Source organism: Talpa occidentalis, unplaced genomic scaffold (assembly GCF_014898055.3).
Source record: "Talpa occidentalis isolate TD23 unplaced genomic scaffold, MPIMG_talOcc4v2.1 talOcc4.6, whole genome shotgun sequence".
Lineage (NCBI taxonomy): Eukaryota > Metazoa > Chordata > Mammalia > Eulipotyphla > Talpidae > Talpa > Talpa occidentalis.
The window spans coordinates 2,358,217-2,373,803 of record NW_023604972.1 but is presented as its reverse complement, the minus strand read 5'-3'; the positions used below and the strand labels follow the sequence as shown (position 1 = coordinate 2,373,803).

Genomic DNA, 15,587 nt, shown 5'->3' with positions numbered 1-15,587 from the left:
GCCCCACCCACCGAGGGCCCTTCTGGACCAGACCCAGCACCTTCCGTGCCCAGCCGCAGGCTTTATTCAGCCGCGCTCCCCACCCCTGCGCCAGACAAAAGGCCGCCCGCCCCCCCAGGCTCCGCTCCGGCACCGAAGCAGTTTCCCCAGCGCCAAGCACAGGTGCCCCCAGGCCCAGGTAGCACGGCAGGGGCCCAGGTCCTGGCTGGCCCGCTCCACCCTGCAGCAGCTCCCGGCCCAGCAGCCTGCCTGGGGGGGGGGGGCGCACCCCACAGTTTTGCCTACAAGAGGGCGAATGCCCGGAAGACCAGACATTGCAGCAAGTTTGCCACAAAGAGCAGGATGCGCTGGGGGCGGAGGCAGAGGAGGGACACCAGCCCTGGCAGCCAGGACAGACGTGGCTCTGGGGATGCAACAGGGCAGGAGGCCAGGGCGAGACTGGCGAGCCTCACCACGGAAGAGGGGGGAGGGGAAAGAGGGAGAAAAGGGGCGCCTCACAGCAGTGGACAGATGCCCCAAGGCTCCCAGCAGAAGGAAAGCCAGCCTTGTCTGCTCCTCCTTGCTGCCTGCAAAATCCAACCCACGGGGTCTGCAAAAAGACCCATCCTCTTCACGCGGAAGGTGCCACCCAGAGGGAGGGTAACCTCCTCCTCCGAGTGTAAAGCCCCCCACGCGCCTGTTGGGGCCTGTGCCCTCACTCCACTGCCACCAGGAGGCCAGTCCAGGAGGTGGGGTTGTGGGTGCACAAAGGAGAGACGGCTCAGTATTCCAGGGACAATGTGCCATATATAATGTTCCCTTCTTACAAGTGGGCGAGCCGGGCTGGCAGAGGCAAAGTGGCCGCCCAGGTGCACAGCACGCTGTCTGGGCCCGGCGGTGTCCTGAGCAAGCCCCGTCTAGGGTCCCGCCCCTCGCGCCTTCATGCAGCCCGGGCCGGGCCGGGGCCTCAGTGTTGATGAGCAGGAATTGTCAGTGAGGGTGCTCGCTCTCCCTCTGACTGCTACATCCTCTTCCTCAGCCTTGTTAAGTCCTGGCTTCCATACACGCAGGCTCCCCCAGGGGTCAGTCTGGGCAGGGAAGCTCCTTGGCTGGGGACAAGACCACGTGGGTACTGGGGGAGGGGCACCGGCCCGGATTGGCTAAACAGACCCCTGCTCCCAAGCAGATTTCCTGGGTACAAAGCCCCGCAGTCCTCAGCCTGGGGCTCCGCAAATGCTACGCCTGCGCAGCAGGAACCCCTCCTCCCTCCCGGGAAAGAGCCTTACGGGCAGCGGAGGGCCCTGGCACTCGCCGCAGAGCACAGGAGCACCGAGGAATCCAAGTCCCGTGGCCCCTCGGCCTGCAGAAAGTAAAATCTCCCCCCCACCCCTAGGGAGACCAGCTCCTCGATTCCACAGTCCTGAACCTCAGGTGCTCGGGAGCCTGATGCTACACCCCAGAGAAGCCATGGAGAAGGGGACGAGCGGGCCAGGGGAGGTGAGGAAGGGGCTGTGGGAAAGATGAAGTGACCTGCGGGCGGGGCTGCGCCCAAGCAGAACCGGGGGTCGATGCTGGCGAAGTAGCCTCAGCTCTACCCGGGCCTGCTTCAGACAGCCATGGCCATGCACAAAGTGCTCCCCCATCCCTGAACTCCACCGCTCCTTGAGAAAGGAGGATGTCACCCCATTTCACGGAGGGAGAAGCTGAGGCTTAGGAGGGTGAAGTCCCAGAGTTCCCAGTACTGGAACCCGCTTCTCGGTCTGTGGCCTGCAGCCTCCTGCTCAGGGTTAGGATCCTGGATCCCGAGCCTCACTGTCCGCCAAGGGGGTGAAGAAAGAGCGGGGGAAAAGAAGTGGGGCGCTCTTCATAGGTCCCTGCCTCGCCACAACCTTCCCTGCAGGCCGCCCCGCGCGGGGCAGATTCAGGACCACGGAGAGGGCCCGGGCTCTGGGGCCCGCTTGGGCGAGGGGTGGGGGCGCGAGGCCCACCGCTCGGTGGCAACAGCCACGGGCTGCCCCGGCCCTGCTTCCCACAGCCCCGGTTTCTGTCCAGTCAAACTCTGCCTCCTCCCAGCTGACTTCACGCCTCACAGCATTGAAAAGGAGGATTAATAAAATGATAGCACCAAGACTCAGCAATGAGCCTTTATTGAATGGACGTTCACTGCCCCCCAGAACTGAGTCATTTCATTTTCCCGTGTACCCATCACCTGCTCCAGGCGGGAGCGGAGCCGGGGCCATGAGCCGGGATCCCAGGGAAAACCAGGGGCCTAAGACTCAAGCAACCAGTTCTAGGGCAAGCTGTCACCCCCGCCCGCTGCGTGCCCACCTTCCGCTTTCCAGGTACCTGCCCGGACCCTCACCCCAAACTGCCATCTATCCATCCACCTGCCCCCCCGGTCCCGGCAACCCCCAGCTGGAGGGAGAAGAGCCATGAAGCCCGAGACCAAGACTGCTCCCCCTTCTCCCCAGTCTAGGGAAGGAGAAAACCCCTCCAAGTCCAGGCAGCTGGAGTGGGGCTCCCCCTGCCACCCTGCCTCCAACTTGCCCTGTCAAGGGAGCACCCTGGTGTGCCCTGGAGCTGGGCAGCAGCCCCTGGAGATGCCCGGGCTTGGGGTCGGGGTTCCAGTTCGCCCTCGTGATCTAAATCTGAACCCAGTCCTTCCCTCGGAAGGCATGGGGGGGGCACTCAGGAAAGACCCTTTCATCCGTGAGCTGTGCGACAGCAGACATTTCCCCGCGCCTCTCCCAGCACCCGGCACCCGGCAGGCGCGCTCTGGTTCCCAACTGAGGCGCCCAGGAGTGGAGGTCCCTGGATTGGGTCCACCCGAGACCCCTCCGCCTCTCAAAGGTCCATGTGGCAGCTTCAGCCAACTTACTTCCCTCCTCAGCACGCGTCCCCCTGTCTGCACTCGAGGGGGAGCGAGCCGAGTCCCCGGGGCGTCCCAGGGCCGGTGCTGGCCACCCCCCGCCGGGAGCACCTCGGACGAGCTCCCGGGCGGGCGGCGGGGGAGGGGCCGGGGCCGGGGCGCGACCCCGGCACCCGAGCCAGCCGAGCGGGCGCTGCCCTCGCGGCCTCGCGCCCCGCGGCCCCGCCCGCCCCGCCGGCCCCCGCGCGCCCCGAGGGTACCTGGCCATTGTCCCGGCCGAGCGGCAGGTCGCGGGGCGCGGGGCAGCGGATGCGCAGCGCGGGCGGCCGCTCGTCGCGCTCCCCGGGCGAGCTGACGGCGGACCCCGAGGGCTCGCTCGCGTCGCTGGCCGTGTCCTCGCTGCCGCCCGGCCCCGGCAGGCCCGCGGCGTCCAGCCGGCCCGCGCCGCGCGGGGTGCGCGCCGAGCCGCGGCGGCCCACGCTGTAGGCGTCGAAGTCGATGGTCTTGTTCTCGTAGGCGCCCTCCACCGCGGCGAACATGCCGCCGTACTTCTGGCGCGGGGTCTGCGCCGCGCTGCCCGGCCGCGCCAGGTACACGGGCAGGTCGTCCTCCGTGCTCCACGCGCGCCGCCGCTCCGCCATGCCCGGCCGCCGTGCGCCGCCTCCCTGCGCTCGTGCGGCCCCGGCGGCCCCGGCGCGACTGCGGCCCGGGCGGGGCGGGCCGGGGCGGGCCGGGGCGGGCCGGGGCGGGGCCTCGGCTGCGGGCGAGCGCGGCGGCCGCTACAAAGGCCGCGGGGCGGGGACGGGCGGGCGGGCCCGTGACGCGCGAGCCGCAGCGCGGGGGGCGGGCGGCCCAGCCGCAGTGCCCTCGCCGCGCCCGCCCCGCCCCGCGCCGCCGCGCGGGCCCCGAGAGCGAGCGGGAGGGCGCGAGCTTGCACACGCGCGCGCACACGCACACGCACGGCTCACCCCGCGCCAGGACGCGCAGCAGCCCCGGGGCGCACGCGGGCCGGGCGAGGGGCGCACTCCCGCGGGCCCAGGGCGCCTTCGTGCGCTCCGTGGGCAAATCTGAACACACACGCAGGCTGGCACGTCCCGGGTCATTACACACACACACACCCCAGAAATGCTCACGGTCCCCAGCCTCGCGCATGCAGTGTCACACCGAGACTGATTGCACAGCCAGGGACACGCCCACGCCTGGCCGGCGCTCATTCACTCAGCGCCATTGTATGGCCCCGGGCCTAGCATGCTGCTGGGGCTGGGGAGGGGCGAGCGGGGTGACCCCAGGAACAGGGCCCTGCCCTCTGGGAGCCGGTGTTCTGAGGAGGGACGCTGTGCCGGGCAGGCCTCAGGACCCGGGCGCCGGTGTGCAAGGTGAGAGGGCACGTCAGCGCCACATTCGTGCAGACACATGTGCAAAATGCTCGCTCCTGCAGCACCCACGCGACAAAGAGGTGTCACACCCTCGTACCAAAGGCAAAGTCGCAAGGTGACGGACTCCACGCACACTCAGGACGCCCAGACACAGACCCGGCCAGGAGCCAGGGCCCTGGGGAAGCGAAATAGAAACTCCAGAAAAAGACACAAAGAGGCAGAACAGCACACACTCCCCCCAGGCACCACCCAGGCGGATAAATACTGGCCATTCCGGGGTCCCCTCTCAACACCCTCACACTGCCTTCCCTTGCCCACCCAGGAGCTCGCACCCTGGGGGTTCCTCTGACCGGGGTCAGGGTGGAGAGCCTGGGGGCCCCCTCCTGCCCTCCTCCTGCTAGGCCCCATGTGTCGCCCCGACTCAGCCTCTCTCCTCCATGATTATCATCAACGAGCCTGGTCTCCAGGGACCTGGCGTCCCAGCTGCTGTCTGGACGGGCTGAATCGCCGGCTGCTGACTGGCTCAGAGGGCTCGGTGGGGACCCCGGCGGGGGGAGTCTCATGCTAGGCTGTGTCCCCAGCCCCACCCATCCCCAGGCGAGGAGCTGCCCCTTCGCAGCGGGCCCTGGCACTCCCAGAAGCTCAAACTGGCCCCACTGTCTTGCTTTTCTGACCGCCAGGACCAGGACGGGGGGCTCTGGGGATCCCGGCCCCGTGGCCTCGGGGACACCTCGCCACCCTGGCCGCTTTCGGGCCTGGAACGAGCTGAGTGTGGCATAAGTAGGTGTCATTGCCTCGCGCTGTGTAGACAGGAAGCCGGGCTGGAGAAGCGGAGCCGCCGCCTGTGCCTCAGGCCCCGCCGCTCCCAGTCAGGCCTGCAGCCCGGTGGACATGCGGCAAGTCCTTGTTCTGAGCTAGAGAGAAGGTGCTGGCAACACCGAGATGAATATTTACGGAGTCCGTGCCTCGGAGACGCCTGTGCTCGGGAAGGGGAGAGAGTGCGGGTCATAAATAAGAGCCGAGATTGCCCGTCCCCCTCGGCCCACTCTTCCGCCCACCCCACCCCCAGCTGGGCGCCTCCCTCCTTTGTCCCCCGCACGCTGCACAGACTTGTCCCGGGTGATCTCCTGAGGCCTGCGGGACCCGGGGCTTCGTTGCACATGTGCAGTGTTTCAGTGGAAACTTCTGTCCTGCAAAATGCTATTCCCAGCACATTCAGGTAAGACTTCATGATGACGACCACCTAGAAACTTCGAAAGCTCCGGGAATATCGGCAATGACTAAACCCTTAGAAATATCAGAGACTCCAGAGTCTGAGTTATACAAAAATTTTGAGGTCAAGCCCCATACTCTGTGCCTGCATCTTCTCTCAGCATTTTGAGGGGAGGTCTCTAGGGTTTTGCTTAAATACTGCTCGTGATGGCGCTCTCAAGTCTCCCTGCTCCACAGTCGGCTGGTGTGGGGTGGGGGTCAGTGTCTGGCAGACCCCAACGGAAGCAACCCCAGGAAAGCGGAGCAAACCACACTCAGACCTGACGGCGGCAGGGACCCTCCCCGGCCCGTCCTCTGGCTGCTGTGGGCCCTCCAGGGAAGGCATCCTCGTAGGTGAGCTCAGCAGGGGCTTTCGGTGAAGGACAAGTTTCCAGGGTATCCTGTGGGAACTTGAAGCGTTCTGGGGCAATGATGGAGGACAGAGACGACCGTGTCAGAGGGCGCTGGGGCAAGGACAGGAGAGGCCGCTCAGCTCTGAGCATGTTCTCTAGAGAGAGAGAGAGGGAGGATGTGGAAGCCGGACTTGCAGCCGCGCTCCGCGGTGAAGGCAGAGGAAAGGCCCAGGAGCCAAGGCGTGCAGGCGGCCCTGGGAGCTGGAGCACAGGATCCACTCCCCCGGAGCCTCCAGAAGGAACCAGCCCTGACACCTAGATGTCAGCCCAGTGAGACCCTGAGCCCAGTAGGACTTTTAATCTCCAGAACTGTAAGATAATAAATCTGTGTTATTTTTAACCTTCAGGTCCGTGTGATTTGTTCCAGCAACAGCAGTAAGTTAGTAACAAGCGTGTAATGGCTCCTAATGGCAATCGCTTCATTATTTGTACAAAATGGACTTGACTTCTCAGAAGCCCCATTTATTCCCCCCAAATGAAGAGTCTTAGGTTCCCTGCAGTTTTGTGTTGTGTCAGGTTTACCCTGATGTGTCAGGGCAATGAACCATCCACACGGTAACTGTCTGAAGGCACAAGAAATTGAGTTAAGAAAGAGCATTCTTTAATGTACAAAATCACACAAATTAGATGTTTAACTCACATAGGAAAATACATCTTAGTCAGGAGAGAAAGTGTACTTTACACCAGGTCGAGCGCTCACTGCAAATCTGGAAAACCCAGCGGGAGGGCTGAGCCGGGCTCACCCTGGCCGGAGCCTGGAGAGCCTCTCCCAGAACCAGGCACTCTCGTCACACCTCACACAGGGTATGGGAGCCAGCCCCGACTCCAGGACTCCAGGCAGGGGCTTGCTGAGAAATCCGGAAGGAAGGGGGTTCTGCTGAGGGCGGAGCGGAATTGCTCCGCCAACATTTTCAACCCTCGGGGCTTACCGACAGAGCCTGGCTTACCGATCGATGGAGCCTGCCTTTCAGGCTCAGCCACCTGCCGCAGGTATGGAGTTGAGCCTTGGGGATCGGTGGGAAAATGCACCATCCCACCCCAGTGTCTGCACGCCCAGATGTCAGCGGGAGCTCTATCCCCTGCCAGGCACTGGCTGAATAGAAGGGGGAAAAAGGCTGAGTATCTAAAATATGTCAGAAATGTCTAGCACTCTGTTCTCAGAAGTTGACTGAGTTCTCAAAAATGTCACATTCCAAACCTGGAATTTCACCCTGGAATTAAATAGGAGTTGTGAATCGTTTAAAAGAAGCTCATCAGCCTCAAGGTAAAATCCTCTTTCTAGCTTATAAAGTTAATTCAATAAAATGCTGAGTAACGTAAAGAGAAAGAAAGGAACTTATCTTGTAGAGCATTCCAGCAACCTGTCCTCTGATGGGAAACTAAGTTCATAGTCATCTTATTGCTAAATGACTCATAAACCTTTGATTGGCTACGCTGCCTGTTTCATGCTGGGAGGCTAGGGGAGGGAGGCAGTGGAGGGGTGGATTTAAGCCTCCATCGTTCGAGCCTAGCCAAGAAGGAGGTGAGTTTCCAAGATATCTTGGGATCCAGGGCTTCCCCAGGGAAATGTGGGCATGGATTTGCAGAAAAGGAATGAGTTCCTGGATCTACTACGTGCTGCTAAGTGATGCCACATGGCTCGCCACCCAGCGGAAATAGGATTGCATCAGAGCCTGGGTTGGAGCTCTCAGCAGAGGAGCCTACACGTGGCCCAGGACAGACACCCACAAGAGACATCAGGATCGGATTCAGTCCCATCTGCAGGGGAGCGCTGTGTGGCCGGGGGCGCGTAACCACCCCTCTCCGGCTTCAGTTTCCTGCTTGCAAACGGGCAGGGGTAGAGTGTTTCTACGGCTAAACTCTTCAGTTGTAGCAGTGGATGTTTCTGGATTGTTCTCTCAGTCCCTGCACCCCTGACCAGCTTGGGAAGGGCAGCCCTGTGCCCACTGCAGGTGTGCAGGTAGCGTGGTGCCCACCTGGGCCTGCAGAGCAGCGGGGTCAGCTGCCTCTGTGTCTGCGCCACCGCCACACCTCTGGCGAACTATTTTAAGAACACGGCCTCGTGGTTCCTGGGGAAGTGTTGCCATGCCAACTCGCTGCTGTTGCTGGATCACTATCCAGGAATGCACTGAGCCACCATCTGACGAACGAGTCTTTCTTCCTCAGCCCTGGGACCTTTCCCAAGCTGGCACAAGACAGACCCCCTTGCTGGTAATGGCACACAGTAGGAGCATAATCGGTGTGTGCTGAATTAAAGACGTGAATAAAGCACGGGGAGAGCCTTGAGGTCTGCAAAGTGCTTCCCCACCCAGTGCGTCTGCTGCGCTCCCAGCAGTGCGGGGCAAGTGTTCCCAGCCTGTGGCCAGGCGAGTGCACGGAGGAGGAGCGTGACCTCCTGTGGCCTCAGACCTTCTAAGCTGCAGGCCCCAGTCCCCAGGGCAGTGATTCTGCTTTTAAACCCTCATCTCTTTCTCCTCTGCCCGGTGGCTTCTCAGCGCTCTCTTGTATGAAAGCCAAGTCCTGTCTGTTTAGCCAGAGTTTGAGAATTGACAAAGTGCTGCTTCCACCCACGTTCCAATTTCATTTAAAGCCTGAAGTTGAAAAGACAGGGCCCGGCTGGGCCACACCTGGCCTCCGCCGTTCCCATGGGCGTGGCAGGCACAGCTCACTCCCCAGGGCACCTCGCTGGCCCCAAACTAGCTCAGAGACCTCCCTCTGGGGCTCCAGGAAGGACAGAGGTAAGAGAAGCAACGCCCATGGATGGAAAGGCTGGTGGGGGCAGTGGTCAGGGCCCAGGACAAGGACACCATGGCGGGGGCAGGATGAGGCAGAGGGATTGAAACCTGCTCCAGCGTGGAGATAACCCTTGAGGGGAGAGTTGGCTCTGCAAGGGCACTGGCTGAGCGTGGACTGACTCCCTAGTGTGAACCCCCAGGGAGCAGGATGGTGTCTGCTGCATCCTCTCTTGAAGCCCGGGTCTATAGTGGCCCCCACTGCTTGGTGACCCCCATAAAAGCTTGTGGTAGAAGGAATGAATGGACCCCCCAAAGAGCAACAGGCCTCAGCCTAAGGACCTGTGAGTGTCCATTCCCATAGCTCCAGGGAGATGCTGAAATTCACACTCTTCCTCTTTTGGGGGCAAATATTTGAGGTGTACCTTATATATTAGTAAGTTTCATCATATTTTACAAGTCTTTTTTACATTCTGTCATTTTTTTTTCCAATTATTTTCACATTCTGCTCTTTTTTTTTTTTTTAATAGAGGCATGTTTTATTTATTTGTTTGTTTGTTTGTTTGTTTGTTTTGTTTATACATGCACTGGGTACAGTCAGAAGCGCGGGAGGGTGAGAGAATTCACCAGAGCCAGAGCGGGGAGCAGAGCAGGCAGAAGGACCGAAGTGCACTGCTGAGGGGAGCAGCGGGCGGCAGGAGAGGTCTGCGCGCCATGTGGGACCCTCCTCCAGTGGCCGGGGAGCAGCCGGGGATCGAACCAGCGCCGCAGAGGCCGCGGGCAGCTTCGCAACCCAGCGCTCAACCGCTGCGCCACCGGGGAGGCCCTGGGGGCAAATATTTGGAGGACACGCACCCCTTTCAGCCTGGGAGGCAGGCTCCTGCTTGGGGGAGTTAAGGATGCTGAGCATCTGTCTGAGGGTCCACCCTGCTGCTGGTGAGGACAGTGGTGCCCCCCCACAGTGGGGGTCTGCTGCTCAGACGGGCAGGAAGACCTGGTGGGCCCCGAGATGTGGCCACTGGACCCGGCCCCCCCAGGATATCACATCACTTGCTGGGTGGTGCTGGCTGCCGGGGCCTGGAGCCCTGGAGGCGACATCTGCGAAGCTCCCCGCCGCAGGCTCTGGTTCCCTGGCCTGGGAATAAGCCGTGGGGGCCCTGCTCCTTGTCCCGGGCTGAGGACCCCCAAACTCCAGGTTGCCTGGCACGGCCTGTGCTATAATAACTCCCTTCAAATTTGAATTCCACATTCTCGGCGCACCTTGTCTCCGCGGTAATTTGTGAGGTGCTGGAGGAGCCCCCCCACTCCCACTTTCCCCCACAGAGCAGACGGCGCAGAGCTGAGCTCAGAGCTTGACTTCCCGGAGTCGGGGTCATGCCAGCCCCCAGGGACCTCAGGCCAGGTCACCGTGCCGCAAGCCCCCGGCCGGCCCCTGCCAGGAGGCTGTCAGCCAGGGGCCGCCGGCAGCAGCGGCTACACCGTGAGGACGGCCCTGGGATGCCAGGCCCGCTGTTGTTCTGAGGGAGACCACAAAGCCCTGTTTTCACGAGAAATCTCTTGGTCTTTAAGTGCCACTCGCTCATCTCGCTATTAACAAATCCACTTGCTCCTCATGCTTAGAGCCACGAGCTCTGCAGCAGCCGGGAGCGGCCGCCCCACGTCCATCACGGGCGAGTGGATGGACTCGACGTGGCCCCTGCGCCACAGAGCAGTGTCCAGCCCTGGAAGGGACGGGACTTGGACACCAGCACGACACCGGTGACAGTGGGGACCCTCAGGATGTCATGCCCAGCGAGACGCACAGACACGGAGGGACAAACCAGCACGAGCCCCCGCCGGAGCCGCCTGGAGCCACAGCCCCAGAGAAGGGAGGGAGGGGGCGGCTGGCGCCAGCGTGGGACAAGGCGGCGGGTAGTTTTCCTGGGGACAGTGCTTCAGTTCGCACTGCTGGGAAAGTTCTGGAGGGCGGCCCCTGAATCGTAGAACAAGTCACATGCCGGAGGTGACTGCGAAGACGGAAGGCAGAGTGAGGGCCCTGCAGGGGCCGGGAGGTGACAGCCATGGCGGGGACTGCAGGGGTGTGTCAGGCAGAGGAATGAGGCAACCTGTGCAAAGGTCCTGTGCAGAGGAGAGAGCAGAGACGAGAGGGGCTGCGCAGTGGAACGCGGGGCCGGGGCGGTCTGCAGCGTGGCAGAGGTGGGGCTGCAGGAAGGGTAGGGGGCACCGCGCACCGCGGGAAAGGGCCCGATTAATGAAGGATGAAAGGACGGGAGGAACTGGAGGAGGTGGGCGAGGGAACCTGCCTGGAAACGGTGATTCTCGAGGGGCGTCCTGGAGATGAGCAGGAGCTCTCCGGGCAGAAGACACAGGCTGGACAGAAGCCAAGACGGGTAAGCGAGCTCAGGCAGGACCGGGCTCAGCGAGACAGGTCAGTTTCCCCAGAGGAGCCTTGACGGGTGCTGCCAGAGAAACAGGGTAGTCGGGCAGTCGGGCAGCTAGCGGAAGGGCCCAGAAACACTTAAAAAGAAAACCACCTTGATTTCACCAAGCTGGGCTTTGATGCCGAGGCTCTCCAGACATGGTTAGCGGCGACTCGCTGCCACAGCCCAGCGCCACAGCATCAGGGGCCTCTGGTCTTGGAGTAAGTCAAGTCCATCTCACTCAGGTTATTTGTGTAGGTGTTTTGAAAGTCTTCTTTTCAGAATATATGTATTTATGAGCAGCTTTCCCTCCTTTTATTTGAAGGAAGTCATCAAGACAAAGATAAACACAATCCAGTCCTCAAAGCTCGCAGCACCATTGGTACCCAGACTTCACTATACACCAGAATCACTGGGGAGCTTCATGAGAATTTAAATTCCTAGGCTCAGTCCCAGATTTAGGGAGTCAGCACCTATGAGGTGAGCTCAGGATGGATTTTTAACGAGTCCATGCTCATTCATGAAGTGGGGAGACTTGTGTATTGAGTCCCCGGCCTCTGGGTACCGCTGTGTTTGATGAAGCTCCAGTTTGAGGACAAAGTGGAAGTCAAGTCACTCTCATCAGGAGCATGTGAGTGACCCAAACACATGCCAATATCATGCATGAGGTTGGTGCCCAAATCCTTGTCCTGACCTTGCTTCATCAAGGAACCAATGTAACAACTCTTTCAGAATTAATGAGTACCATGGGCGACCTCCATAATATATGTGGGTCACTCATAGATGATAATTACTGATAAGGTTACATTTAAATTTTACAGCATTTACAAAGACAACTAACTTCTGAGAGCTAATCAGTGCATAAAGTGAATAGGTGCAATTGCATCTATTTAAAGTGCATTTAACAAGCACTTTAAAATAAGAATGGGGCCTCCCTGGTGCTCAAGGGGTTAAGTCTGAGCACTATGAAGCTATTGGCAGCCACTGCAGCATGAGTTCGATCCCCAGGCAGGGAGGTGACCCTCATGGCTCAGCAGACCTCTCCTATCTCACCTGCTCCTCCCCTCAGCAGTGTCTTTCAGCTCTCCATTCTGCTCTCCATTCTGTCTCTGGTGAATCCTTTCACTCCCCCCACACATCTGGCCTGTACCCCAGCTCTTGCATGCATGAAGAAATAAAATAAATCTTTAAAAAAATAAAATAAGAATGTTTGCAATATTCACACACATGCTGTATACATGAAAATGAGGGTAACTGATATAAGACCTCAAGAGGCCGGTTAAACAGCGGAGTAGACACAGATGTAGAGAGATTTAGTGAACTGGCAGACAGCCCTAAGGGTATTACCCAGAATTCAGCATAGAGCGTTAAAGAGGTGAAGGGGCAGAGGGAGGCCGCTCTCCGATGAGTGGTTAGGAAATGTCTTTCTGAAAAGCATATTTGAGCTGAGACCCCAGTGACAAAGAAGGTCCTGGAAAGAAAGGGGTGGGGTGGTGAGTGTCCTGTAGAAGGGGCAACACTGTCAAAGGCTTAATGTGGAACAAGTCTGGCAGGAACAGGTTGGCATGTTTGGAGATTAAAAAGCAGAGCCCTGCAGCCCTATGCGAGAATCCACCAAGGGAAAGAGGAGCATGTGACCCTCGGTGGGACGACAAGTGGACATCGGCTCCGAAAGTGGTAGTAGCAGGAGGCACGTTTATACCGAGGGCAAGGATGCTAGAGGAAAGCTACCCTGTCACTCGGTCATCCATTCATCTGCTCATTCACGCACGTCTTTGTTCATGGTCCAGTACCTGCTGTCTGCCAGGCACTGTGTTCAGGCTGTGGGGAGTGTTGAGATGAAACACTCAGGCATCTTCATGCTTAAGGGCCTCACAACTGAGCGTGTGAATCAGCCAGGAAACTCTAACTCCAGACGGGGGAACGCTGGCTTCACACCCGACAGTGGCTGTGGTACACCTGAGGCAGGAGTCCTGCGAGGTGCTGACTAGGACAAGGCGAGCGCTGGAGGAGGCAGCGGGCTTGCGCGGTGCGGATGGGGATATCACAGAGGACCCTTGAACTTGGAGGAACACTCAGCCGTGGGCCCTACGTTTCCTTCCCACCCTGGGGCTAGAGGATGCTACAACATCACAGCAGGCAGCACATGCCCAGGTTGGAGAGGGCCAGCGTGGGGGCACAGCCCCTTTGCAAACCAGGGGGAGGCAGGACTACCGCAGAGCACAGCGGAGACTGCAGGAGGGAGACGACCAGAAGACGGGGAGGGGCGGGGAGCCCTTGGGTACCAGAAAATGAGGGCAAAAATGGGGACACCAGTCCATGTCCTACTTCCTTCCGGACCCTTGTGAAGATGAGAGCGCCTCAATGAGAGACTGAAGCGACAAGAGGGGCCAACACGGGCGTGACCGTCCTTGACACCATTCACCTAACCCCCAGGCCTGTGCCTTTGCGGTTGTGGGGCGGGCGGGGAGCTCGAGCTTGGGCGCTTGTCACTGTCCTTTCTCTCACTGTAATCTGTAAATCAAAGCAGTGCCAGCTTGTCCTACTTTACAGATTTAGATGCCTGGAAACACAAACCAGCACTCCGCCGCTGCCTCTCTCCACTGCACCCCAGCTCGGCCCCCTCTCGTGTCAGGTCACCGGGACAGCACCCCAACCAGGCTCCCTGTTTCCAGGCTGGCTGCAGCCTCAACTCCCCATGCAGCAGCCAGATGACCAGAGAGCAGGGCGGGGCGATAGCTTGGGGCTGGAATCTCGAGGAAGGTCGGAATCACAAGAACGCTGACTGTCACTGCCGTGGCCCCACTCCCGGCCTCTCTGCTCTTAAGATGAGCGCCTTCCCTGCCAGCCCGCAGGACCCTGCGCCGCTCTGCCCACCCTGCCCCGCTCTGCCCACCCTGCCCACCTCCTCCCTTGGAATTCAAGCCCACCCGTGGAGGCTGCCGCCCAGGACCTCCCGCAGGTGGAGTGAGGTCTCCAAGGCAGGAGCGAGAGCAGACAGTGATGGCGTCTGTGGGGCGCTCTCTCTTCAGCTTCGTTCCCTGCTGGTGTTTGGGGAGCAGGAGCTTCCGTCCACCCACACTTCATCTGGCGCTATACCTGGTCAGACACGGTCTCCATTTTCACGCGTCCCTCGTCGGAACATGAGGTCAGCGCAGTCGAGAGCAGGTGCCGGGCACCCCATGGCACGACAGGCGCAGGGGTGGGCCAGCAAAGTGCGTGCTCCTGGGAGGCCCTGGACCAACAGCCTCTGCAGGGCAGAGCCAGGAGGAGGGGAGTCTCGGGAGATGGGGATGAGGAGGGTGATGGGGCGCAGCAAGGAGGCACCTGCCCCGGGGCCCCAGTGTCCCAGGCGGAGCAGGCCAGATAATCCTAGAGTTACAAGGACACGGCCTCAGGCGACACCGCTGTGTGCCAGCTGCACCCGAGCCCTTGGCGGCATCATCACACTGAATTGGACTCCCCAGGGCGGGGGCTTATAGTGCCCCCATTGACAGAGGACCACGGTAGGGTTTAGAGAGGTTTCCCCAAGCGCCACAGCCAGAAGTGGTGAGGCTGGGGTTATAAACAAGACCCGCAGGACCCCAGGGCCCACAAACACGTGAGAAAACCCTGAGAAGGGGCTTCTGACCTACAGCCGGCCCTCAGCGGGCAGGTTACAGGTTGACCTGGATCTACTTAAGGTGCTGCGCGCTGAGTGCACCCCCTTCCAGCATCTTCCCTCAGGGAATGTCCCGTGACTCCTGGCAGGTAAAGGGACTCAGCGTGCAAAATACATGATGTGGATTTTTTTCTTTTCCAAACAAAAGCCTTCAGAATTTAAGAATCTCTTCCTTCTGCTCCATCTGGCCACTAATTTTTATGTTTTAAATGATGTCTGCTTGTGATCCACGTGGTGCTTCTACACTGGGTAGGTGTGAACCACGGGGGTTTAATTAGAATATTAGTTATTCCCAAGAAGTCACTTAAAATAAGTCCTCATATAATTAGTTGAGGAAACAGACCCCAGGCGGAGGTGACCCACAGCCCCCTCCCAGCTTGATAGCGGCGGGGTTTGGAATAACTCCCCGTTCTCCAGCCCACGCCAGCATGTGAGACCCCAGATTCTCCCAGCTCTGGGCAAGAGGCTGGTTTGGCATTCAGAGAAATTGAGACAAAGGCCCTATTCTCAACTGGTTGCTATTTTTTTTTTTTTTTTAAATCTCTCTACTGAATTTGAAATAATGTCCCTATTTCTCCAGCAGGCATTTTGCCAGTGATGAGCTTCTCACTCAACGCCTCTGGACATGTGGGGTTTCCTGCCCTTCCTCTGGGCCCGAAATCCCCCCCAACATCTGGGATGGTTTTGCCAAAACTCTCCTTGGACGCGTCCTCTGCTGGGAGCTCACGGCCTGAGCCCGGAAAACCCACCCCGTTGGGCAGCCCTGACCCTGGGGTTCTGTGTGCGTTCCCGACACCACCGGGCAGTTCCTCTGTTCCCAGCAAACACTGCCCTGGTGTCCCCCACTTAACTCAGTTGTGACACCACCTACCTGGGCAGTGCCAGA

At 59.9% G+C, this 15,587-nt stretch overlaps 1 protein-coding gene across 1 annotated transcript in view; it reads right to left on the bottom strand.

Annotated features, from left to right (window-relative positions):
• CRMP1 (collapsin response mediator protein 1) overlaps window positions 1-3,489 on the bottom strand; it is a 41,309-nt gene extending 37,820 nt beyond the window's left edge. Inside the window, exon 1 of the mRNA XM_037530127.1 lies at window positions 3,109-3,489. Within this exon, the coding sequence (XP_037386024.1) occupies window positions 3,109-3,489 (381 nt within the window). The remainder of the gene's footprint in view (window positions 1-3,108) is intronic.
• Between the last annotated feature and the right edge of the window lie 12,098 nt (window positions 3,490-15,587).